This window comes from Phoca vitulina, unplaced genomic scaffold (assembly GCF_004348235.1).
Source record: "Phoca vitulina isolate PV1807 unplaced genomic scaffold, GSC_HSeal_1.0 scaffold19, whole genome shotgun sequence".
Taxonomy (NCBI): domain Eukaryota; kingdom Metazoa; phylum Chordata; class Mammalia; order Carnivora; family Phocidae; genus Phoca; species Phoca vitulina.
This window is the reverse complement of record NW_022589722.1, coordinates 15,193,155-15,221,022: the sequence shown is the minus strand read 5'-3', so window position 1 is coordinate 15,221,022 and position 27,868 is coordinate 15,193,155. Positions and strand designations below refer to the sequence as shown.

The window sequence follows — 27,868 nt, the reverse complement described above, 5'->3', positions numbered from 1 at the left end:
AATCTTCTAGAAGGAAAAGCGAGTTCTCGGCAGACCCATAGCAGTTTTTTGTTCCCTATTATTCAATCTTAGTTGAAATTCCTGACCGGTTGGAAAGCATCTATTGCTCTTGGAGAGGTTTTGGGATTCTTCTGCAGATGATTTAAGCCTTCTGACTGAATGGCAGATAAATGCAAGTCATGTTATGAATCAGTGGGAAGAGCTGTTTCCTGTTTGTTAATGTTCTTTTTTTTTTTAAGATTTTATTTATTTATTTTAGAGCATGAGCAGGGGGAGGGGCAGAGGGAGAAGGAGAGAATCTAGAGCAGACTCTGCCCTGAGTGTGGAGTTGGACGTGGGGCTCAATCTCACAACCCTGAGATCATGACCTGAACGGAAATCAAGAGTCAGACGCTTAACCAACTGAGCCACCCAGTGCCCCTTGTTAATATTCTTTTTAATTAAGCACAAAGAATTCCTATTCAAGTGCATTAGAGAAGAAAAAAGGGACCACTCCTTTAGCTTTGCCTATTTATACCCTGTCAAAACTGCAAAAATTGGAAAGATTTTGTTAAAAAGAGTAAAACCCATCCAATACTTTCTGAAGGTGAAACACCTACTAATATTTCAAACTTACCTTCCAGGTTTCTGAATTATATTTAAAAAAATAAAAATACTCCTCACAAGAGAACCCATGAAACCGTAAAAATTCATGGTCCTTTAAGGAAGTGTTTCACTACTTGCTAATAAATTCACGTCCAGGCAAAAACAGCATGCCATTTGAACATTCTTAAAACTTATTTAATGCAAATTTGGGAAAGTCATTCTCCTTTTTTAAAAAAAAAATATCAAGTCACATATTGGTAGAAATGATGCCACTTATGTACATGTCCATTCCTTGATGCAAAGCGTTCAGAATGCTTGGGTATCATTTTCATCTACATTAAATGCTTTAAGTCATGCTCTACTGCATTCAACAACTTGCTTCATGTCAACAGGAGATTGTTGTGATGAATAAGTACTAGCGGTTAATTCCAAGATACTTAAATACAAATTAAAACTACAAAGTTAGAGATTTTAAATAGTCTATTTTCATTGGATTACATAATGAAAATCATGCCATACTCCACAGGCTTTGTATGGCTTATGACAGTCATAAGCTTCATATGCCAAAACCATATGAAAGCTTACCTTAGATGATAATATACATTCAAAAATCCTTACTGTGCTACGACTAAGGGAAAGAGAGAGAAAGAGAGAGAGAGAGAGAGAAGTTGTAAGCATTAATAAAGTGCTAAAACCAAAGTTGAGTACTTGTTGGATGAAATTATAGTCACGATTATGATGAGGTGATTTCATTAATCCTTAGTCATGTGAAAGATGGAGGAAAATAGAAGCGCATGGAATGAAGGCCAGGATCCAGTCACTTCAAAAGGATCATTAATATGTAAAACATTTATTAATATGCACAACCACTTGGCCTGAACAGGTGGTAAAGCCAATCTGATTGTACAGTGAATATTTATGGTAAGAGCTTCCAAACCATTAGCTTAAAAAAAAAAAAAACCCTACAACATATATATATTGTGTTTTTCAACAAAAGAAAAACAGAGACAATAGACAAAGAATTAGTGTACATATATATATGTTGAAATTCTAAAAGGCAAAATTATCAAGTAGATGTAATATTAGACTAGTGTATTTTATAATATTGTATTCTGAACTGATTATATATGACTGATCTAAATAAACATAAGGCTTAAACAAACTTAGACTAGAAAGTGACTCTATGTATAATCTAAAAAACCTTAAAGAAAGAGCCCTAATTCTGTCATCTTTTGCAAGCTGACATTATCTCTGGGAATTGTAAACTCAGGCATAGATTTACATCATTAGAGTTTACGTCAGGTTGCTTACCCAGGCGCAAAGAACTTCTTAATTCATTCTTCCAAATGGGGGTGCATTATACATATAGGATAGGACTCATTTATTGCTTAATACACTTAGTAATGGGGCCTGGAATTTTCCTTCAAGTTCATAAATATATGAAATAATTTTGATCCTATGAAAATATCCAAAGTGCCCAACAGATAGATGGCTCACAGATATTCTACTAGTAAGTTTTTCATCGGAAATCTTAAATATGAAAGTTTCTAAATATTGGATCCAAAGATTTCCAAATATTTTTATTTGTGTCCTCTCTCCATCCAAAATGTCCAGAACACTTTTTCTACAACTTAGCAATTTAAAAACATTCAGTCTTCTGAATTTTAACAGGAATCTAAGGAAACTACAGTGGAAACTATCTTAAAGGAAGATCATATTTCTCTACATTTAAAAAATGAAAATATTAAAGAACTGTCAATGAGTCCCAAGTTTTAATCATCTGATGTCTACCATGAGGTTATCTTCAAATGTAGCTCTCTGGCTTTATTTATGGGGATGTGTGGTATGGTACTTAGTTTTCCGACAAAACATAGTGCCTACATTAATTAATATCCTTGAATAATTTGGCCTTCCTGTTCATGGCATAAATACTGTATGCCATGAGCTGCTAAGAAATACAATGAAAAGCAAATGAAAAAGTCAAGCTTTACATGCAAAGTGCGATTTCATGTAAGAGGAATGGAACAGAAAGTAGAAATATCCAGTGGGATATGAACTTTTAAAACCTGTTGCTGCCCCTCCAGGAAGACTGGTTGTCCAGGGGTATTTACTCCTTGATATATCACTGTAGAATTAGAATATTTGTACCAGTATTTATTTATTCTCAGTTGACATTCTTACCTTTTTTTTTTTTCACAGCTTAACTTGATTCAAGTCACCTATTATCAGATAACAATCTGATGATCAACAATCTTGGCTTTACTCTTAGGACCAAAAGTTTTCACCAATACAGCACAGTTGGTACCTTATTATGAACTTACATACTAGTGTACATTACTTGTATTATTAAATGCAATCACTATACAACTTACTATACAATTACTATAAAGGATATATCATCCATATGTACAATATTATTTGCTTCTATGGAGGACCCCAAATGTTGAGCCATTTGTGAAATAATCATTTTATATCATTAGCAACATTTGTTTATTTTCAAAGCATGCAGATGTGGTACTGGGTTTTTGTTGTTGTTCTTTACTGGCTATTGAGACATAAGTACCAACAATACCTTGATAATAATAAAGCTAGGAGTTGAGAAACCAGATATATTTGCAACTGTTAACTTAGCCTGCATTAGAGCTAGTAAACAGCTAAAATAATATTTAAACTTGTAAACACTCAATAGTCACATTTGACATTTTCTAAGAGTATTTTTGTTTTATATTTGAGAAAAAAAATTTTCCTCTTGTTCAGTTATGAATCTATTATTCTGTATTACTTGAGGATGGACAGAAATCATAGCAGAAAGAATACTGTTTTTTTTTTAAGTTATAAAAAATTTTTTTTCAGGAAGTATCTTTACTGTATTTTATACTAGATTTAGGACTAAAACCTCTTTTTATATTAGTATCTTAAGTATTTACTATGTTTTTTTCTAAATAGATATTTACAAAGTTATCTTTCAGATTTTTGGATCATAATTTCTTCATTACAAAGAGGTAGAAAAAATAAAGATTTCGGTTATCACAGAAAGGCAATATAATATAAGAAGAAAAAGAGAAAAGACATTTGGATCATGTCACCCATTATCTCATAACAGTGACTTTGACATCTGTAGGAGTTCTCACAGTATCCCAAAGTAGGTTTTTTTTTTTTTTTTATTTGACAGAGAGAGACACAGCAAAAGAGGGAACACAAGCAGGTGGAGAGGGAGAGGGAGAAGCAGACTCCCAGCTGAGCAGGGAGCCCGATGCGGGGCTCGATCCCAGGACCCTGGGATCATGACCTGAGCCGAAGGCAGACGCTTAACGACTGAGCCACCCAGGCGCCCCCCAAAGTAGGTTTTGATTGTCAAGAAAAAACTTCAGTATAAAAATTATACTCAATTACTGTAAAAACTGATTAAGATGACAGGGTATTATTCTGAGACCTTTCTACCACGTAAATCCTTATATGTTTTCTTGGTTTACATTAGTTGCAACACTTCTAAAAACTAGTATAAATGAAATGCATATCTATAAATGGAAATTCTCTAATGAGATTTTAAAAGCAACTGATTATCATATGGATATGTTATATTCTATATGTGCAATAGTAAACACTAAATTAGCAAACTGACCCATATATATATTAGAAGTTTCACAGAATAGTAAACTTATTAAAAATAGTATAAATTCCTTAATTGCAGTTTCATTAGATGAGCTTTTGCACTAGGCTTTTTTCCTAATAAATGGATATCACCAAAGTCATATCCCCCTGACTTTATTCATTCCCACTGTGTTATACACATACTAGCATTCCACTGAAATTAATATTCCTTTAGGTAACAAGAATTGCAAGAGATGAGAATAAGTCTACTTAAATAAATCAGAATGAATGCAGAACAGAATAATGTCTTCTCTCCCAGAATTTTCTCTCCCCTTCCCCCACCACCCCCAGACATTTTAGAAAACAATTTGGATTTTGCAGTAAGGGCAATAATCAAATGATTTTCTTTCATTTTAGTCTATACATGAGATCTTCGATGTCATACCTTTCACCTCCAGTTTGCATTCGATCTCCACCATCCCAAGGTCATTGACTGCTTTACAGCAGTAAGTGCCTCCATCATAGGGGCTGGGCTTGCGAATCTCCAGAGTACAGACCCCTTGGTTGCTGAACATCCTGTACCTTGGGTCATCCACAATAGCAACTTTGTTTTTCATCCAGGTTATTTTGGGCTGAAGATTGAAGTAAATAGGTCAAAACATATCAGTACCTAGCATAATAATAGACCATTAAAACCAGTGACCAGATTTTAAAGTGTGGCTTAGAAAGAAAGTACATCTAAGAAGAATCCACATCTGCTTGAGCACTGTTTCTTTCAAATTAAATTCTACTTAGTGCTTGGCAAGAAGACAAATGAGCAGTTCTGAAGAAGCAAGCCAGACTTGTTCAGAGGACAGCTCTGGGGCTCTCTTCCCAAACAGATTCAGACCCATTCCAATTTGATCTACAGGTCCCTGAGGTGAGCTCATCCTGGAGAATGTATACTGCTGGGCATTTTTCAGAGAATCCCCATAAGGTGTCATAACTATCTGCTTTTCTTCACTTCCTTTTTCTGACATTCTTTTCTAATTCTTTATGTGCTGCTTATGCCTCCCCACCATTTCATCTCTCTTCCAGTGGAATGGGTCCACTTCAGATAATGCAAGATCAGTAACGACCAGTCAGTCACCCAGGAAGATGACTTTATTCTCCTTGGCCTCTGAATTATATTCGATACCCTTGACCCTCCCCTCCCTTCCCATACTGTCTTCTCCTCCCTTTGGTAAATGCATGCTCTCCACATTCTCTCTTCCACCTCTTCCATGCTTTTACCTTGCTCAGACCCTAGAGACTTGCTTCTCTGTCTCCTTCATACCATCACCTTCCTCCTTCCTCCTTTCAAATGGGACCATTCCCTGAGGCTTACACCTTGGACTTTGGCTTTTCACTCACCACTGTCTTTCCTGGATGATATTCCTTTCTAGAGCTTTGGCTCCAAGAGGTGGAACATAGCACTCCCATGCCCGGGGCTTCCAAATCAAGAGTCACAGCCCTGGCCTTTCTCCTATAAGCTCTGGTGAACCGCTCCTCTCCCTCCTGGTCATTCCCATTTGGATATACCGATGTCATTTCCAACTAAGTATGAATTCAGGATCTTCCTCTCATCCTTAGTCTACCTTCTCCCTTGACTCTGTTCCTGCTCATGGTATAATGCAGGAAAAATACCACTTTGCAATTTTTCCAAATCCTAGGGCACTTATCCCACAGTGTCACCCAGGAATAGATATCACTATGGGCAACATTCATTAATTCATTGTTCTTTTCAAATGCCAACAAGAAACCTTAAAACCTTTCTGAATCTCTTCAATCAGATGCAATTTCTTCCTTCCTAGTACTCTGTACCCTTATCCCAGCACATTTTAAATTCTGCCTTGTATTATAATATCATCATTATTTGCTTTAATCTGTTTCAGAAAATTTGATGAATTAATATTACCACCTAATTTTTCAGGTGAAACGATATTACTTCCATTTCCTTAGCTCTCAGCTCTTTTAAGACTAGGTGTTTTGGTTTTTCCTTAGTAGGTATCCTTTAGTTAATAAAGAAATATAAGCATGTTTTATTACTGTATTTAAATGGTGGACCGAATTATCCACCAACACTATAACACTGCACCCTTCTTCCTATCCCAGAGAAAGACACAAGAGCACTTGGAAGGTCAGTTTATATTATTACCCACAATAATAATATGTCTAATATAAAAAAGGGAATTTGGGACTAATTCTTAAATTTAACTAATGTGATAAAAAAAAATGGTACCTTAGGATTTCCTCTCACACTGCAGTTCAGGGTGGCATTGTAACCAGCCACAGCATACGTATTAACCAAAGGCTGAGTAAACATGGGTGCCTCTGTGAAATCAAAATCTTCATACACTGGATTTTTGTAGATTTTACCTTAGAAACAAGCATTAGAAATATACAAATTGGCCTGAGAATATATTATTCTTGGCATACTTTACTCATGATTAAAATTCCCCTGAGCTTAGAAAAACTTGTAAAAACATGGGTGAACACCACCGACATTCATTCTGAAGGGTACAAAGGGACAGCCAATCTCACCTGGGACAGAAAGCTAGCGTGGTCCTCTGTGACTGAAAGAAATATTGAGAAGAATTTGGTGTCTGAGTATTTTGATCAACAGTGTGCTTTAATGTGAAAGCAATGAGCAAGAGCTTTAAAGGAAAGTGGCTTATTTGAAATGAAATTCCTATACCTATGACTTGAGCCATTTCTAGACCCACAGCCCAGAAACTGGAATGAGTTAAAGCTTACATTTTTAAAAAATGTAATATTAAAAATAAAAAAATTTTTACTGGTAAAATGAACATTTTACTCGAAAATTTTTACCACAATTTAAAAATGTGTGTTTATCAGTTTCTGAATTCCCATTCATCACATCTCTTCTTCCAGGCCTCTCCATCTAGTCATGGAAAACTGAGGTTTCCAGATATCCAGTTGTTATATTGTGATTTATAATAAGAAGTAGATATTTGGTCTTCTGGCCACATTTCTGGCACAGAGCTCTCCTAAAATCCTTGAAATTTCCTAAGTGAGAGGAGCTGTAAAGGGGTCTTTTTTACATTAATGAAGTGACTTTTGGACCCAAGGATGGGGATCAGTTGCCAGGGAAACCAACCTTGTGATTAGTGGGTTCAAATGTTCAGCCCCATCCCCAGACCTCCAGGGACGGGAGAGGGGCTGGAGCTTGCATTCAATCACAAGGCCAGTGATTTAATTAACCATGCCCATGTACTGAAGCCTTTACTAAAAAAAAAAAAAAAAAAAAAAGGAAACCCCTCCCACCCCCACATACTGGTGAGTGCAGAACCCCCTTTATACCAGTCCACTGCTAACTCACCATCCTTGGCAATCACAGCGCTCTCCTTAGTCATTGTTGCATCCTCACTGAGGCCACATATGTTCTCAGCAAAGACCCGGAAATAATACTCATTTCCTATGACCAGTTCGGTAATGGTGGCACTGGTTCGGTGATAATGCTCAATGACAGTGAACCATTCCTATTTGAAAAAAAAAATTTTTTTGAGAAAAATCATCTAAAAATACACAACTATTCCCACTGTTGACTAGAATAAATAATAGGGATGTTTCATTAACTAAAAGAAAAATAGTGCTGATTTTTATATTGAGAGTAGTAACAATGTACATTTAATTTGTTTAATACTTTACAATAAACTTATACTTGACTATGGATAATTTAATCTTCATTTACACATTAGATTCATATATCCTAGATGTCAACTCCTACTTTTATATTTTCTTCATAAGTATATAGTGTCTGTCACCTATCTTTTGTATAACAAAGTCTAATTACAGAATTTTAATTTAAACTTATCTATTCTGAGGAAGAGATGATGTTAAATCACTAGAGAAAAATTAATATCACCCAATAAATTTGCCTAATATTATTAACGTAGGTTTTTCCAGGTCTTTGCTCAGATATTACCTCCTTCTTAATTGTTTACCCTCCCACCACTCTAGGCTGGTCATACTCTATCACCTTAACCGGGCTAGGTTTTTTTTTTTTTTAACAGAACTTGCTACTTTAACTTTTTTTTTAAGATTTTACTTATTTATTTCACAGAGAGAGATAGCAAGAGCAGGAACACAAGCAGGGGGAGTGGGAGAGGGAGAAGCAGGCTTCCCGCTGAGCAGGGAGCCTGAGGGTGGGACTTGATCCCAGGACCCTGGGATCATGACCTGAGCCGAAGGCAGACGCTTAATGACTGAGCCACCCAGGTGCCCCAGAACTTGCTACTTTAAATTACATTATATATTTACTATTTTACTTGTTTACTCTCTACCTCCTTCACTGAAATGGACACACCATGATGGTAAAGACAGACTTTTCTTCTCACCCCTGTATTTCCAATGCCTATTATAATACCTGGCACATAATAGGTACTATGCAAAAAATAAATATTTATTGGATACTTGAATGAATGAATGAGAAGCTAAAACAAGTAATTTTCTTTTCAATTTTTTCCTCACCATACTGAGAAACATAGTGGTCTCAAAGTTTGTCTTGCAACCAGTAAAGAACCATATTGCACCATGTATGTTTAGTACCACTAATTGAGAAAATACGTTTTCTGACAAAAAGTTCATAAAGGAGAATTTTTCCTAGAATTTTTAGGGGCCATCATCTCTGTATTTTGGATATTTTTAAGGCACCAGACAAATGAAGTTATGCCCTCCTTTATTCCCAAAGCACTTTATTCCAACATTTATTCCAACATTTAGGGTCCTGTGCTATCATTTGGTTTTAGGATGTCTTTCTTCTTGCCTAGATTGTGAGTGCTCCTTTCTTTTTTTCCGATCCAGCAGCTAGAACAGTGCTCAACACATAGTAAATGAATGAATAAATTAATGTGTTGCACACATAATGAAAACGATGTTTATGAAATCATGAATAACAATAGGAATTTAAGTGAAGAATAGCACCTGTAGCCACAATGAGACAATGGTGGGTGATCTCCTGGGACTTACACTGGGCAGAGGGAGCATCTTTTGGTCTATAGGTCTGTCCCTGTTGAAATGCAACAGAAACACAGGGGTGCAAGGGTTAGGGATCAGCCCCTGTCACCAGGTAGAACTCAGTTACATGAAGCATTGGGAAAGTCCTGGTTCATCTGGACTTGACTGGATATCTCAGAAGACAAACATCAGGCAAGTATGCTGGGGGTGGAAAAATGGGGGGGGGGCGCCAGAAGGACCCTCTATAAGAACCATGGTACCCCTGGATTCACTGCTAATATCTGGGCCAAGATCCAAACAAGAGCCCTTCTTGCTGAGGAAATCCAAAGTGTTCAGATACTTCCCTTGCAAAGCAATCCACTCATCTCGCTCTGAAGCTGTCCAGGTTTAGCAGGAAAATGCTGCTTTAAATGTCAAATCTTACTTAGTCATGGAATACCCACTCAGGAAACAAAACCAAAACCAAAAAGGACATGCTAGAAATAGTTTATGGAAAGGAGAGGCTCGAAGTTCATTCTTGTTACCTAGCCTGCCCTTTCCAACCCTCTCCCCTTCATAACTTAGGGTATGAAATTACAATCTGATGTGATTTCATAACCGAAGTTCTTACTGAGATCTACTAGCAAAAATGCCTAAGGATTTCCTATCAATATCATTAAATATGATGTTTTACTCTTCCTGTGAGAATGAAAAATGGCTCTATGCCGTTGTGTGTCCAAACAGTCATTTATTCATTCATTCACTTACAGGTAGGGCAGTAGTACGGTGTAGTGGATGGATTCTGATGTAGGAACATGTAGACTTTAACATTTAAAATCTGGTGATCTTGAGCAAGTCATTTTGTCCTTTCTGAGCCTCAGCTTCCTCAGCGATAAAATATAGGTAATAACAATTCATACTCTGACTGGGTTGCTTCTGGAACACACTAAGCTCCTCCCCTCTTCAGGACCTTTGCACATGCTGTTCCCTTTAGAATCCTTCTTTTCTAACTGGTGTCTTTCTGTCCATGTTACCCAACATTTATTTTATAAGGAGAAAGAGTTGCATGGATTAAATCTGAGTTAGAACCCAGAGTGAGTAAATATTTGGCGAACAAATGAATTTATTAAATTCCATTGAGCATTGTGTGCCAGCTGCTTTATATAGTTTTAGCCTCACAATAACCAAGCAAAGTAAGTATTCGTATCCCTATTTTACAGATGAGGAAAATGGAGATCAAAGAAGTTAAATGACTGTCCATGTACACATGCTCTTAAGTGGCAATGCGGGGATTCAAGTCCAATGCCTTTGCCTTTCCATGAGGCCACATTATTTACCCATGCCCCTCCCCCATGCATTCCCCTCCACAGAGGACCTCATGCCCCACCTTTACCTCTGATAAAATGTGATTTTGCTGCTGCTGAACCAGAGTAAGCCAGACCTTACCATGCTCTTCTTGTCAGCCTTCTGGATCGTGTACCCTGTGATGGCTGCATTTCCATCATCCTTTGGTGGTATCCAAGATAGAGCAACGTTCTCTCCCCACACATCCTCAATCTTCACCAGCTGAGGTGGACATGGACGGTCTATAAGATGAATTCATGGCATCACTGTGAGATCACCTTCCCTCCCAACCTATGCGGTGGTCTCCTCCTTAACAGCAGTTTTGCTTTCTGTGGGCAACTGATGTCCAGAAGCCAGATGCTCCTCCTTCTGACATAGTGTCAGAAGGTCGATGGTAGCCTAACGCGATGTCACAATACCTGCGTCATTCACCTCACTTCATGTCATCACATAGGCATTTTATCATCTCACATTACCATCATCAGCAGGGTGAGTATAGTACAATGAGATATTTTGTGAGAGAGACCACATTAACTTTATTACAGTATATGGTTATACTTGATCTGTTTTATTGTTAGTTATTGTTGTTAATCTCTTACTATGCCTAATTTATAAATTGAATTTATCACAGGTATGGATGTATAAAACAAAATATAGCATATATAGGGTTTGGTACTACCTGTGGTTTCAGACATCTGGGAACGTGTCTCCATCCACAAAGGGGACCGCTGTACCTCATTACAGGAGGATATTTGAAATGCCCTTCCTTCCCTGCATTTCTACCTGCATTTCTTTCACCATTCTTAAACATCAGAGAAGTAGAATGCACTCCAGCTAAGTTTATCTGGAAACTCTTGACTTTCATCTTCATGGAATGAAAAGGATTTTGAAAAGGAAATTTAAATGAAACTTCAAACCTCATTAGCCATCCCTCCAAGGGCAGGCTACTGGCAATGAAGTACAAGGCTACCCTGCCTAATGGGAAATGAAAGCTGACCTCGGACTCCAAATCATAGAGCCCATCTGGGCCAAGCATCTCTGGCTTTTGGTGAGAGGCATGGAGGCCACAGCCTGTGAGTGGGTTCCTCTGTTGTACCCAAAAGACACCTTTAGTAGGCATGAGGAAAACTTGTTTTATCTCTCTGCCAACATAAATTTGGAACTAGTAAAATAACTAGAACGATAATTATTATTTATTTGAGTGTGTAAGCAATGGCCCAGGCACTTAGAACTACCTGATAAAGTAACTACGTGTCAAAGAAAGGTTCTTTTGTATGTTTCAGAGGGCAGTGCTCTTCCAGACCCTCCCATGGGGGCTCCCATTACAATGGAGCCCGGCCAGATCCAAGGGCACAGGGTAGCCTCAACACTTCTCAACTTAACAATAATCAAGAAGGTTTAGCCAATAGGAAGAGAGTACTTAATTTAAAGGGCATGAACTTTTATCCAATCTGCCATAGGAAGTTGCTCCTTTGGTGAGAAAACCCCTAGTTTCAGCAAATTTGCTGAAATATAATAATAAAAATGACTGGAAACAAGGCTTCTGTAGCTCTGCTCTTAAATGTATTTCTTGACATGGCAAAAATTATAGCAAGTGAGAGGAGTCCATCTGTTAGCCTCCTCTATTCCCCTAACTCTAGGCAGAAGTAAGAACTACACTTATTTATTGTTTGGACAGGTGAGTGAGTATCTAGCCCTACAGGATCAACCATTTTAGTTTAACTGTTTAGGTAATCTTCCTTACACTTATTAAAAACTTTTCATTCTCCATTAAAACTTTATTATTAGCATATTTTAGGTGTAGTAGGAAACATGTTAAGTTATGTCTAGAATCTACTATGTTTTTTATGCAAGAATTCAAAACAGGAAATACTTCATCACCAAGGAGTTGAGAAACAGAATAAGAGAGAAGTGGATTATAAAGCAGTACAAAGCATTTGCACTAAAAAGTATATACATTAATTTTCTTTAACATGTATGCCCTAAGTCTCCAATGATTAGTCTTTTTAGTCAGTAAAAAATTATTTTAACAAGTCTTACTAATTTATCTATATTTTTTTAATTCTAAAAAAAGAACTTAACAAAAATTCTTACTCTTGCCTTAATGATAAGGACAATTAGTCCAAATACTGCTTTGACAGAACATTCTAGTTCCCTCTTCCAAACCTACCAACGATCTGGATATCGATTGATGCAGTTTCCACAAATTTTTCCACTTTGACTTGCAGATCATATTTCCCAGAGTGGCTCCTCTCTGCTTTTCTGATAAATATGATTGTATCAGTCTCAGAGTTGCGAATGTTTATTTGATTCTTATCAATTTCTGCACCATCTTTCTTCCAAGTTAATTCTGGTCTTGGTTTTCCCTAAAAAGACAGAAAAAGTAGAGGGGGAGGGAAATCAGATGGTCTTAAGACTTTATTTTCAGCAAAAAATGACAGTTGCGGGGCACCTGGGTGGCTCAGTCATTAAGAGGCTGCCTGTGGCTCAGGTCATGGTCCCAGGGCCCTGGGATCGAGCCCCGCATCCGGCTCGCTGCTCCGCGGGGAGCCTGCTTCTCCCTCTCCCACTCCCCCTGCTTGTGTTCCCTCTCTCGCTGTGTCTCTCTCTGTCAAATAAATAAAATCTTAAAAAAAAAATGACAGTTGCTTACCCCATTCTAGGCAAAGCTGGAGACCGTCTGGTGGTCAGCAACTATGGCAGAAGCAGCGGTACTCACATTGCCTGTTGACTGCATTCTTTGTACAAGGCACTACATTAGGTACATGATGTTTACTATTTCCTTTAATCTTCACATTAAGATAATAAGTATCATTATTTGGATACTTTTGGATAAAGGAATTAAATGACTTGCCCAAGGCCTTGTAGCTTAAGGAAGTGCTGGAACCAGGTCCAGCTACAGGTCCAGCTACAGCCGCGTCTCTCTAGCTCCAAACCTGGTGCAACACAGCATAATGGTTAAGAACATGGGCTCTGGGGCCCTGGAGTCTGTATTTGGATGCAGTGACCTCTCAAGAGCTCTATGACCTTGGTCAAGTTACTTAACCTCTCTGTGCCTCAATTTCCCAATCTGTAAAATGAGAACAATGATAGCACCTATCTCACAGGATGGTTATAAAGATTGAAGTGACAAGCTGGACACACAGGCCCCCAAAATGTGGGAACTGGGATTAGTACCAGCAGTAGACAAGGTGGGAAAACTGGAGGGCAGATTCGGCAGCCCCAGTCCACCCTGAGTGCCTGCCTAGTGCCAGCTCCTGGTTTTAGTTGAGGCTGTGGGGAGAGAGAAGTGGGAGGAACCTTGCCAAGCTATCTCCTTCCTCCTCCGCTGTGTTTATACTCGCATCCTCCTTGGCTTTCCTTCTGATTTCACACACTATATGTAGAAGGTAACTGCCTCTTTTAAGCTGTAGGCCCCAAGTGCAATGAGGGTGGTCTGAACTGGCTGTCCTTTAGCTTGCTTGTCATGCATGGGAGCCTGGGTTTGAATGAGCTCTGTGTGTGTGTTCAAATGTGTGCAGACCTAAATTTTAATTCTAGAGCCATGCTGTCTGAGATAAGAGCCACAAGCTACATATAGCTATTTAAACTAAAACTAATTTAAATTAAGGAAAATGAAAAATTAATCTTCCCAGAGGCACCTGGGTGGCTCAGTGGTTAAGCATCTGCCTTTGGCTCGGGTCATGATCCCAGGGTCCTGGGATCGAGTCCCACATCGGGCTCCCTGCTAGGCGGGGAGCCTGCTTCTCCCTTTCCCGCTCCCCCTGCTTGTGTTCCCTCTCTTGCTGTGTCTCTCTCTGTAAAATAAATAAATAAAATCTTTAAAAAAAAAAAAAAAGAAGAAGAAAAATTAATCTTCCCAGTTGCACTGGTTCCAAGTATCACATTTCAAGTGCTCAGTGGTCGTATTTGGCTGGTGGCTACCATATTGGACTTTGATGCTATAAAACATTTCCATCATTGTAGAAAGTTATATTGAAAAGTGCTGTCTAGAGGCATAAAGAGTCCAGCAAGTAATGGGGTGGTGGTGCAGTATGTGTGTGTGTGTGTGTGTGTGTGTGTGTGTGTGTGTGTATGAGACCAAAATTGATTACTGTAGGTGAAGCCTGGTTAATCTTGTAAACAACAGATTCTTTTGCTGGAGCAATGTTTAACAACGTTTGCATCTTTTCGTTAGTGGCATCAAGATTTCAACATTCAGTTATCCCTCTTCCTTTGGCTTGGAGTGATTGTGGGAAGTACGTACATGTTGTTTTCCTGAATGTTACACCAAGAGCTTCACTTAAAATGAAGACTAGTTTTATTATAGATGTGCAGGGCCAGAATCTTTAAGCATTTCTTATTTTGGCATCTCTTTGGTATTTCCTCTCTGCCCAACCTTAGTCCCTGAGCTTCAGACCAGTCCAACCTAGGTGTCATTCACCTCATGCAGAAGGAAAATCTATCAGTTTAATAGATTCCTCAGCAAGCACGAGATTCTTTACTCACTCCCCAAATCTCTTGCATTATTTATCCACTTTTCCTCTGAGGAAATCCTGAATCATGATGAGCTGAAGTGCTTGAGTACCTGTTTCTACTTCTTAAACACCTCAGCACTGGAAAGAGAAAATAAGTGACCCTAAATTATTACCTGGAAAGGTATAACCAGATTGACAGCTTCTCCAACTCTGCGGATATAAGTTTGCTTCAGGTGCCTTGGGATGCGAATCTTTGGAGGCTCTGAGTGAGGGTAAAATAGCATAATTTTGTGATCAGTAGAGTACACTGGAAATAGCCTTACATAAGCACACTGGCATGATACTCACTGGGATATCCTTGTGCTGACGTCTCTACAGTAAAATCTTAGATGTGCCATTACCAGATAATGTACAGTAACTTTGGTTCCAAACATTTTCTTCAAGCAGAGATGTTTTCACAGTTTGACTCAACAGAATCTATCCTTGACCTCCTTGATTTTATGGCAACTTCCTATTTTTATAGTCATTAGAAGTCTAAAGCAACTTTATAGAAAAACACCAAATTTTCTCTTAGGACCTTACATATATTTTTCATAGTTTCTCACCAGAAAAAAACAAAACAAAAAAAGTTTTTGCACCTAGCACTTGTTATTTAGGTAATTCTGTTGGAACTGGATAGTAACTTTCTCCCTGTGTGGCTAAGAGGTACGTAATAGGTGGCTCTAGCCCACTATGTACTGACATTCATTAATTAAACACCATAAAGATACTAGAACATGTTGTTACAAACCCATCAGAAGCAGGGAGTCAAAGGCTCAGAGGCTCACAGGGATGAAGCAGTTCTCATCATTTGAGTGCTTAGTACGTGACAGACACTGGACTAAATACTTTTCATGAGGGGACTAATTTAAACCTCAAAGCCACCTTGTAGGATAGGTACGGTTTTACTTCATGATAAAGAAACAGGAGCATAGGAGGTTAAGTAACTTGCCCTTGGTGACACAGCCAGGATTAGAAGCTAGAGTTAGCCTTGAGTGCTTATGATCAGAAGCATGGACTTCAGATCAGAGATCTGGGTTTGAGTCCTAGATCTGATATATAGGGGTTCTGGTTTCAGACTCTTCCATAAAATCAGAATGATGAAAGCATCTAATTTGTACGATTGTTGTGAGGATTAAATAAGGTTATCCACGTAAAGAATTTAGCATAATGGCTGAGCATAATAAGTGCTCAATAAACTTTAGGAGATGATGATGATGATGATTACTGAATGTTGGGGCTGGAAGAGAACTTGGAGATCCCCTAGCTCCCTAACTTTATATATGAGGAAAAAGAAACTCAGCCAGATTCTGTAGTAAACCATTATCATAATAAAAGCTAACACATATAGAGAGCTTATTATGTGGCAAGCATTCTGTTAAGCAGCAACATGGATCAATGTATTTAATCCTCACAGCCTCTTGATGGGTCAGGTATTATTATTACCTCCGTTTTGCAGATGAAAAAATTAAGGCTCAGGAAGATCAAGTCTCTTGCCTGAGGTCACATGGCTAATACCTAATGAAAACAGGATTCAACTTATAAAGGCTGTCTCCAGAATCTACTAAGAAAATGTGCAAGCTTCATGCTTTCTTTCATCCATCCATCCATCCATCCCACAACTCACTTCCGAAAGGTTTCAGGCAGCCACAACATGAGACTGTGGCAGAAGGTGGTCTAGGACCCAGATATCCAGGCCCCCCGTCCAGTGTTCTTTCCCCTGGAGCAGCAACTCTCAAACATTTTGGTCTCAGTATTTTCTCACACTCTTAAAAATTAACAAGGACCCTTCCCAAAAAAGCAATTGCTCAGCTATTGTTTATGTGGGCTGTATCTATCAATATTTACCATATTAGAAATTAAAGCAGGACATTTGAAATATTTATTCATTTAAAAATAAAAACATAAATAACATTTTAATGGCATTAGTTTATATTTTAGCAAATCTACTTAATGTCTGACTTAATAGAGGATATCTGGAGTCTCCTATTTGTTCCTGCCTTCAATCTGTTATAATATGTTGTATAGGTTGAAGTCATTTAAATGAAGAAAATCTGGCTTCACACAGACAGAAGAAATATTTTAATAAACTTTTTAGACAATTTTGGATATTCCTTTTTGCTTCTACACTAAAACATGATAAATTATAATTTCTTAAAGGTGAGCTGCAATGTGGAATCTGAAACCATTTCAATTAACTCTTCACACCCTATTACATTAAAATCCGCTGGTCTAGCTTACATTTTTAATATATATTTTACCCACGCATATTTTTAACATGTATTTGTCATTTGGAAAATATTACTTCACCAAATTATGTAGATCTTCCAAATGTTGACACATTCCATTATTCATTATCAAAAAATTACATTCATTAATATCACTGCCTACTTGATGAGAATAGTTATAAGTGTTGAGAGCTGTCAAGTCCATGGGGGTGGATATAAGTTTTCCAAAATTCTAACTTTTGCTTGAAAGCTCACATTTTTTTTCATTGAAATGCTGACAACAAATACTATAAGTTGTTTTCTTTGAAGTGGCAGGCTTATTGTTTTCGTATTCTACAAAATGCCTGCCAAATAGCCATTTTTTTCCAAGTAAAAATGGAATTTTCTGAAAAAGGTCACTAGTTCAGCCTCGCACTCAGTTGCATCAGTGCTATTTCTAGACACAACCACGGCACCACGGTATGCAGGGTAAGGCCTCTGTGCATACTTTGCAGTTCATTGCCACATAGACATAGGAAAAATGTGTACTCAAGGACCAAGGTTTACTAAAATTAATAATGTTTATGCTTCATCAAGAACATGCCGAGGGGTGACTGGGTGGCTCAGTTGTTAAGCATCTGCCTTTGGCTCAGGCCATGATCCCAGGGTCCTGGGATCAAGCCCCGCGTCGGGCCCCCTGCTCAGCGGGAAGCCTGCTTCTCCCTCTCCCACTCCCCCTGCTTGTGTTCCCTCTCTCGTTGTGTCTCTCTCTGTCAAATAAATAAATAAAATCTTAAAAAAAAAAAAAAAGAACATGCAGAGGTGGGGCACCTGGGTGGTTCAGTCGGTTAAGTGTCTGCCTTCGGCTCAGGTCATGATCTCGGGGTCCTGAGATCGAGCCCCGCATCGGGCTCCCTGCCCAGCAGGGAGTCTGCTTCTCTCTCTCCGTCTACCCCTCCCCCTGCTCATGCTGTTTCACTTGCTCTCTCTCTCTCAAATAAATAAATAAAATCCTTAAAAAAAAAAAAAAAGAACATGCCGAGGCAAAGCTGGCCCTTTTATTTTAACTGTGAGTGCAAGGTGGTGAGGGAGACAGAAATCACTAGCATAGTTTGGTGGCACTGACTGGGTCTGTGCTGAGGCCCCTGCAGTTTTACTCACCATCACTTGTGCACCATCAGTGCAGATGTCAAACATTGAAAAGGGCAACTAATGTGTCCATTTCATTATGAAGATGGTTCTGGCCTTGCAGACCCATCGGAGCCATGTGGCGGCTGTTTGTTTGCACGGCTGCATTCATGCTCCCTCTCTTCAATGGGAATCAGCAGCCCGGCCAGAGATGGGTCACGGAACCTGGTGAGGTTAACTAACTGGTCCTCATACCGAGTTACAAACCCCGAGCTGACCTCCACACTGGTGGAAAGGAGCTGTTTTGTTCGTTCCTAACTCCCAGGGGCATTGACAATACATCAAAGCAGTGACAGCAAAATAGAAAGTTTTGAGAAAAAAAAAGGGGGTTAAAACATAAAACCAAATAATGTTGGAAATGGAGACAAAATTTTGAAAGTCTTGCCACCTACCTATGATTTCTTTCACCAGAATGGGCTGGGAGTAGTACTTCGGCTCGCTGGCACCTGCCGCGTTCACAGCCTTCACACGCACAAAGATCCTCGCATCCGTAGGCAGACCTGTGATGGTGAACTTGGTCTTCTCGATCAGCTCTGTGTTTGCAACTATCCAATCTGCAGCTAAAATCCACAAAAGAAAAAGAAAAGAAGGAGAAATTGTGTTTAGAGAAAGAAATCATCCTCACTGGTACAGTCGGCTCCAAACTAGTGATTGACTCATAATTAAATCAGTTGGAGGAAATATGATTTTGGTCTGGAGTCGTACTACATGGGTGAGCATTTTTCATGTTGAATGAAAAATGGTCTAGAATGGTAATGTAAATGACAGGAAGAAGGATAATCAGATTCTGCTATTTCTGAAAAACCTCTTATTCAGGATACTATAATACTAGAGTATCTGAATTCTTGGGGACAGTTGGGGTTACTTTTCTGAATCACAGTAACTGTCCCCAGGAATTTTGTAGCAGTTTTATTCCAATTCAGTTTTATAAGGATTGACATAATCATGACATTTAGCCACCAACATACGTTAAACTTCAGAACAGGAAAATGCTACTCTTATGAATGAGAGACACAGGCCTTTATAGTCATATAATCTGTTTTATCTTAGCTGGTTTTTTATTATGAGGCACTATTATGGGCCCAGGGAGTCAGATCATGCTCCCATTTATGAAACAAGAAGTTAATATCCATGGCAAAAAGGAAACACAGCTCAGGAGCCAAGACCTCATAAGGAATTGGCATAATTCTTTTACCTTGATCAAAAATGTTGATATTTTTAAAAGGTTTTGGTAGCTTTGTCTATAACCTCAAGAGAGGGGTTTGCAAATATTTCAACTTCTTAAAAGTTTCTATGCATTATGCCCTCGGGGCGGGGGGGGGGGGGAACGCTTGCTTTCCACATTATTAGCTCACTGCCCGCCCACCCCCTTGATCTCTAAGGGCTTTTTTGTGTGTGGGTAGTAGGTGTACTTCATGCTTGGTCATGGAACATTCCCAGAAACTTTTATCATATAATAAGAAAGTTTGAAAGCTTTCACAGAATACTTTACCTGGTAGATCATATGCAGCCTCCCCATTTTCATCAGACTGATTTGCTGATGTACCTTTGAGAATCCGTCATTAAAATTAATTAAAGACACCCACTTTCACACCAGAAGAATATCGTATCAGTAGTCAGCATTCTCTGTTAGTAAAGTATGCAAAGTATGCAAAGATATTTGTCTTCAGAGCAGTGACGGAAGAGACCAAACACATTAGGGAGAGGGGGAGTTCCTCAGGAGAGCCACAGCCTGCTCTGTTCAGACTGTGGTTTTTGTCCTGAGTCCTCTGCCACAGAGAAGAGGAGGAGAAAAGAGGTTGGGCACTTCCAGCTGTGGGAACAAGAGGTAGAGAGGAACAAAGCAAGACCCTGAAGAGAAAGGAGGAGCAGGTCTTGGACTCCACAGAGAAGCAGCACACAGTGGAACAGTCTATCCCTTGACCGGTCCTTGCCCCCTCCGCCTGGGAGGGTCCTCCCAGGTACCCAGGGAACACAGTGCTCCCACTATGGGGTTTAATCCTCACAGGCTGGGAGTGAGGGCACTCACGATAAAGCCAGCCCTGTCTTCCCAGCAGCTTTGGAGGCAGCCCACTGTTGCCACGGCAACGAGTTCTGCAGTCAAGGAAACAAATTGAGCCTGCCTGGGTCCCTGCGTTCCACATGGGGTGGAGGGAATGTCGCTGGCTCATGGGCTAGTTGTGGGTATACCCCACTGGTTTAGGATGATGCCTTTCTACGTTCTCAGGAGAGGAGCAGGGGAGTGGAAACCCCTGGAACCTTCTCCTCTCTCTTATTCCATCCCTTCTAGGAGTATCAGGGAGAAGAAACAGGGAGGAGAATATCCTGGTGGCTGAGAGGGCATGCGGATTGATAAAAATTGAAAAATTTCAATAGGACATCGAAAAAGAGATATGTCTTTAAGCCAATGGTCAGATTGGGAGCTACCGTGCTGATATTTTCGTAGTGAAGAAGCAGTTGATGAGAAAGTGAAAACAGGAGACAGAAAACGTGCTTGAAAGAGTGAAGAACTAGTAAAGGAGAAATTTCAAGAGAAAACAGGATGAAACAAGATCAGAGGGGAACAAAAAATAGCCCATCCCTTCACCTCTGAACGACTTTAACTGAGGAAAACAGGAGAAAGAAAATGGTGTCTGAGGGATGGGGAAGGAATACGAAAGTTATTTGATACACGAGGAGAATTTTTAAGAAAGAAAAGAAAGAGCTAGAGTGAAAGAGCTACAAAGAAGAGTAATGTGCTGCAGGCATTAAAAAAACCCAAAAACCGAAAAACAAAAACAAGAGAAAGGCAGAGTCAAAACCAACACACTATCTTATAAAAGAAAGAATTTTCTTACAGAATAAAACCTGCCATATCTAAAAGCATTAAACACTACAGAAAATTAGTCTGGAGGACAACAGCCATTAAAAAGAATGAAGAATAGGGCAGCCACATAAAGAAAGAAAAGACTGCAAGAAGAAAGATATACACGTTATGAAAGAACTTCCATAGAAAGCTAATTCCAAAACGTTATGTGGCAAAATATATACATAATAATGACTGTGTACATATATATATGTATATACACATATACATATATATCTACACAGACCACACACAGAATTATGTAAAATACACTTCGTTGTATTTTATCTAAGGTGGGTAACATCAAAATGACAGCCATCTATCATTTTGCTGTATCTTCTTACTTTTTAAACCTATCAGAAAGAAAAGAGTAAAGAATTTGCTCTGTTTCATACATATACAAATGTTCGTGCTCAGCAGCCACATCACATGTAAGATTGGGAGATTTTGCTAGTGGGGTGATATAAATAACAGAGTGGAATACTCAGGATTTTTTGAAATAGGGGGAGGAGGAATGGAATGGGAATACACCATATTTTGAAGCACTCAAGAATTTACCTGTTGCGTTAGTAATACTACCTCCCTCCCATGCTGGGATACCTGGGAACTTTCTCATAATGTCCCCACCAGTTTTGGTTAGTGGCTTTCTAAGTCCTGGAGAAATCAAGCAGAGTGTTCTGTGAGCTGAGCACGTGAAAATGGAACTGTTACCAGGATGCCTTGCCCCGCCCCCCCCCACCCCCTTCTTGTTCCCTCGCAACCACAACCGACATCAGTGGTGGTCATTTCCAGGGATGCCCCAATCCAAGGGCCTGGGATTTCCTTTTCAGCAGTTTTTTTCTTCATACGAAGTTTCTTTTCCGTAGAAGTTTTCCTCCTGGAAAGGTGCCTTTGTGTTCACATTCCTGATTTCTCAAATGTGCTCAGTAGCTTCTTTCCTTCATGTAAGATCCACGTTAAAGTTTGGGGTCCAAAGAGTTTTCTTAGAGGTTAAATCTTGGCCTATCATTTGTGGAGATAGGAACAAGCTTCCCCGGTGGACTGTTTACCTACCGTCATCTAGAGTGGAGCCTGAGTTCAAACTGGGGCAGTTTTATTCGCTGATTTTCAAATCACGTCAAGCAGGAAATCAAACAACACAAGAGGCTTTCAGTGAACTTCACATCATTTTTGGTTTTAGGTACACTCTGGCCCATATTTTCTTGTGTCGTTTCTCTTTTTCTATTAACTTTTTTTTTTTTTTGCCTGTTTTCTCTTCTCCTCTTAAATTTAAGTGATTAAATTTTTCTATACCGAGACAAGTTCTGTCACATGTCAAACCATCACAAGCACCCTCTGGGATTGAATTCTGCTTCCTCTAAGCATTGAAAGTTGTCCTTAATTATTCTTCTTCTTTTTTTCCTTTAGGAAGGCGGGGGATGATCACCAGCTAACCAAATATATAGACTTTCTTTATTACCCAGAAATAAGCAGTACTTTTGATAACTGCCCTCTGCTCAGTATAGAGTTCAGAATTTCCAACTTGCTTCATCCTAACTAGACTTATGTTGCTTGGTACAATTTTGTTCCACCAATTCAAGAAGTGGAAATCTCCGAAGTTTTGTCAGACTCCCTTCCTCCTATGTCTTAGAACTATCATGTTGTCTGATCTGGCAGACTAGCTCGGATATTTTTGAGATCTCCATTTGTTAGCATCAAGTACCGAAGAAAGGCTAAGTTTTTATCCACCTTATAAAGATGACCTTTGCTTGTTGTCATTTTCGGTTGGAAGGAGATTTCCCAAGAATGAGCAACAAAAGAAGGGCGGGGGCGTATCTCACCTATTGATGATAGTATTCATTTTAACTACCAGTTGTACTTACTTCCTTCAAAGCAATACTCTAGCACATAGCCATCTAAACCTGCTGCACCAATCTGGTCTGGGGGCCGCCACTTCATCGTGACAGTGGTGTCAGTTACAGAGTCAACGGTCAGAAGGGTAGGAGGGCTGGTTACAGCTTCAAAGATAAAAAAAAAGAGAGAGAGAGAGAGAGAGAAACAGAAGACATCATTAACTATGGTGTTACAGCACAAGTGGTGATAAAACGAACTAGGATACAAAAAAATGTACACAGCAGGCCCATGTCTTAATAAAATTCAGTGAATACTCCTCAAGCATATGCTGTGTGGAAGGCAAAGATCTGCTAGGCATAGAAAATTTTAGAAACACTGCCACACTTTCCCTCCCATTCGGGAGGTTGGCGTTGGAGGCTGGGAGGGCCAAGGAAGTTGAAAAAGTCAAAGTTTGAGATCTAATAATCCAGAGTAAATTTCCCATAACCTTCTAACTTTAAAGTGCAAACTCTTGTACTAAATCTTCTTTCTATTGAAAAAAGTACTTCACTATCAAAAAAAGAGACATCTTATCTTGGTGCCTTTGTCTTTACCAACTGACTGCGTTGGATCACTAGATAACATTTAAAGTGTGATTGTAAAGTGAAGAGACTAGTTTTTGAGTGTGCTTTGTTGTAGTGGTCTCTGTTTTGGTTATAATGATTACACCTAGCTGCTGGGTTATACCTTCAGAAGGACATATGGGGAGTGGTCATGTGTCAGGGGGCTCAGCTAAGTGCTTTAAGCTGGAAATAGCAACCAGAGCCACCTACGGCTCTCATTGGAATTCTGGTAATAAATTCCAGGTTCTACGTTATGAAGACACTCAACTCTACCAAAGCTGTTTTTCAGTTTCTTAGAAAATTGCCCCTGCCTCCAACCTTCTGCTCACCCACCACTCTAAGAAGCCTCCAGGTCTGCTCCAGTTAGAGGTTGGAAGGTAGCAGTCACAAGCCAGGGCAATGATTTGCATGACAGAGGTGCATCTCTCTTGACTCACCCAAAGGAACAAAAGGCCTGGAGGGCATACTGGGCTTGGAGATGCCAATGGCATTGACCGCAAAGATGCGGACCTCGTAGGCCACACCTTCAATCATCTTCTTGGGCTCAAAAGTTGTTTCTTTGCAGAGATCAAAATTTAGCCTCATCCATCTGGAGCTTTGTTTCTTCTTCCTCTCAATAAAGTATCCTGCAAGTGACACAAAATGGAAACTGAGGTTTTTCCATGGGCTCCAAAATTAAACTTTGTCAGGTGTTAGAATTCTTAAAATTTCCCATATTCTTAGCACCCTAAGTGAAATAGTCAGGTATGCACGTATTTTTAGGCCGCCTTATTCCATCAGTTGTTTGAGAGAGATTATAGGGAATACAAATATTAATGTCATAGGATATAGACAAAAAGAATATAATATTAAAATATTAAAAATAATACAATAAAATTGTACAGGAAGAGAAGAGAGAAAAATAAATCACAGATACGTAGACTGTAGAAACTTATACCTTTTCTATAGTTGGGTAATAGATTTGGCTCCGAGTCCCAACAATGTAGATAAGAAAAGGGAAATGACTAGTTTTATGAGTTTCAAGTAGAAAAAATTCTTGTTCCATAGGGGAAGCAAATTCTTCTAAGTATTTACCTCTAAAAGAAATTTCTTCATAGACATAGTTCTATGGAACTAGACATTTACTGACTGGACAATTTAAAGTTAGACTTCTAGATGCTGCAAAATTAGATATTAAATGTAAATGTCAAACAAAAAAAGAGGACAGGCAGTTAGATGATACTCATCAGAGTTATTTAAATCTCAAGTATTTACAGAGAATTCCAAAATATATTTCAATTTGAATGGATATTTAAAGTTACCGTATGGTAGGTTTTCTTCTAAATGCAATATTTTAAAATGTGCTCTATACTAATGAGCATAAAGAGGTTTCCAACTCCACTGGCAGTTCCACGGACAAACAAGTAGTTACCTAAGATTGGGGACCCTCCATCATAAGCAGGAGGTTCCCAGGTCATGATGCACCAATCATCTCCCACATCTGTCACATTTGGTGCCACTGGAGGATCAGGGATGTCTGTAGCAAACAAAAAATGGAATAGAATAGAACAGAATAAAAAAATAAAATAAGAGTATATGAGAGCACAAATAAAAATGTTAATTGGAAAATAGATTTTGATGATAATCATTGAAGCATTCTTTTCTGAATACTTTTCCATTCTTATCGAAATGCACATAGTAACTAATTTAGGCAAAAAGTCATGTTCCATATGAGATAAGGGAAGGTGAGCCCAAAAAAGATAAAAATAATGATGTATTCAAGTCCTTTAAACTAGTGTCACAACATTAGAGAACAAGCCCCATATGGAACTCAAGACACTTGTCCTTTACTTTGAAAATGGCAACTAAGAAATTATTGCCTAAATATCAGATGTGATTTTGTTTTGTGTTTTGTTTTTTTAACTACAAAGTGAACTTTTAGCAGAACTGAGTCAAGGACTAATTGTTGTAAATCAGTTGGAAGAATCAAGATGTTGACTGGTAGAAATCCAAGTCAAAAATGGCAAGTGACCATGTCTTGTTAACATAGTTCAGTGCCTGATAAAATGACCCTAGTTTCTGATCCATTTGAAATATATTTCTTAAGGGAAAAATAAAGTGAGATGAAGAGACCATGAGAAACTGGGCCATCAATAATCGCTGGACTCATTTCACTTGGTTTCAGGCTTAGGAATAATGTACTCAGGAGGTCATCTAAGGACTGATAAAGATCTTACTCTTCTATGATGATTGTGATGATGGAAATTGTTTAGCAAGTGTGTTTCAGTGAGTTTAGAGGGCACCAAAAGGGAATATAACTGTGGAGAGCTAATGACCAACAGCCCCAAATGGTTAACCTTAGTTATGCATTCCTGCAATTGGACCTCGAGACAAGAAGAAAGAAGAGAAAGAGAAGGGAAGGGAAGGGCGGGAAGGGAAGGGAAAGAAATTTTAAAGATTTTTATTTATTCATTTGAAAGAGAGAGACAGAGAGCACACAAGCAGGGGCAGACATAGAGGGAGAGGGAGAAGTAAACTCCCCACTGAGCTGAGAGCCCGACGTGGGGGTAGATCCCAGGACCCTGGATCTACCTGAGCAGAAGGCAGATGCTTAACCATCTGAGCCACCCAGGCACCCCAGGAAGGACATTTTTAAAAAATGAAAGGAAAGGAAAGAAAAGGAAACGAGTGGCAAAGGTAGAAAGATGGTGATTTATAAAATATAGCTATACTGTGTTTTTCATTGTTGGCTACCCAGAAGAGCCAAGAGAACCAAGAGCTGCCAAAGTCTACTCTGGATATGGACATGTCAATTTGATTCTAGAAGTTTGTTGACCCAGAGGACTTACCCACAACTTTAATCTTGATGTTTGCATGTGCTTCCCCAGCTTCGTTTTTCAGATTTATGTGGTAAACACCGGAGTCATCTCTTTCAGCGACATCAATGACCAGAGTACTGCTGTCAGGGTAAGATTCTGCTCTTATCCGGCCGCTGCCCTCCGTAATAGCCTAAGAAGAAGCGAAACAAAATATGGCATGACCTATATGACAAGGACTACTCCAGAGTGTCTTAGAACTTAAGCTGGATGTGGTGCTAATGCCTAAAATACATGTTCTTAGTGTGATCCTCCACCAATCCTAAGGACAAAAGTATTAACATTCCATATTACACAGCAGAAAGCTGTGGGATTTGTCTCAAAAGCCCACTAACCATGAACTCACCAAAGAGAAAGTTGGAGGACTAAAAATATGACGGCAGAAGTGTTATTTTAGGAGAGGAGTCTCTTTGGATGTGAAATTAGAACACTTAAATTCATATCAGGAAATAATCATGATTTGCTTATTTCCTTATATGCCTTGAAAATTTAGAAATACTGAAAAGGGTTGAAGAAGACCACAATGCCGATTTTCTATACAAGTTGTTGAGTATTGATTTTTCCCTTCTAATAGGACATGAAAGAATGAACATCTAATTCCCAAAGTAAAGACAGGGTAGGTTGGGCCTTCCATTATATTTTCTTTCTTTTTTTTTCTCCTCCTCCTCCTCCTTCTCCCCCCTTTTCTTCCCCTTCACTTCTTTCCTTCTTTCTTTCTTAAACCAGAAATTTAAAACAGCATTCCAATGTTCTGATTCCTAGGTCATATCTCTTACATGACAACGAACAGCCCGTATACAATGAGAAAAAACAGAGAAGGTCAAGGTAATTTAGAAACTGGGTAATTTTCTAATAACTATTAAATTAACTCCTTACTCTTTTGGGTCTGGATTAGGACTCATACATCTTCAATAACAAAAGATTGTGACAACAATAAGAATACCTGTGATAGTTTATAGTTTTCATAATTCTTCTGTTTTACAATTGAACAAAATTTCCTCAGATTAGCTAAATTCTAATCTTAAGATTATAAAAGATGTTCTGCTTTCTTTTTAATGTGAAGAGAAAAATATTTATTTAGGGTAGTATTATATTATTTAGTTTTCTATATTTTGTTTGCTTATCTATTGTGCTGTCATTTACATAGAGTAAAATTCACACTTTTTAGACATAGAGTTCTATGAATTTTGACAAATTTGTGTGATTATGTAACCACCACCACAATCAAGATACAGACCATTTCTGTGACCGCCAATAGTATCCCCATGTTCCTTCACAGTCAACTCACTCACTCCACACTTTGGTCCTGGCAACCACCAACCTGTTAGTTGTCTCTCTAGTTTTC

General features: G+C 38.8%; 1 protein-coding gene across 1 annotated transcript in view; it reads right to left on the bottom strand.

Annotated features, from left to right (window-relative positions):
• Positions 1–27,868, bottom strand: part of MYBPC1 (myosin binding protein C1) — a 71,690-nt gene that overhangs the window by 419 nt on the left and 43,403 nt on the right. The window contains exons 17-28 of the mRNA XM_032416908.1: positions 26,497–26,656; positions 25,080–25,184; positions 24,106–24,294; positions 23,096–23,230; positions 19,881–19,934; positions 18,781–18,948; positions 15,128–15,216; positions 12,668–12,863; positions 10,600–10,739; positions 7,538–7,697; positions 6,437–6,573; positions 4,622–4,808 (exon numbers count right to left, since the gene is read on the bottom strand). Of these exons, the coding sequence (XP_032272799.1) occupies positions 4,622–4,808; positions 6,437–6,573; positions 7,538–7,697; positions 10,600–10,739; positions 12,668–12,863; positions 15,128–15,216; positions 18,781–18,948; positions 19,881–19,934; positions 23,096–23,230; positions 24,106–24,294; positions 25,080–25,184; positions 26,497–26,656 (1,720 nt within the window). The remainder of the gene's footprint in view (positions 1–4,621; positions 4,809–6,436; positions 6,574–7,537; positions 7,698–10,599; positions 10,740–12,667; positions 12,864–15,127; positions 15,217–18,780; positions 18,949–19,880; positions 19,935–23,095; positions 23,231–24,105; positions 24,295–25,079; positions 25,185–26,496; positions 26,657–27,868) is intronic.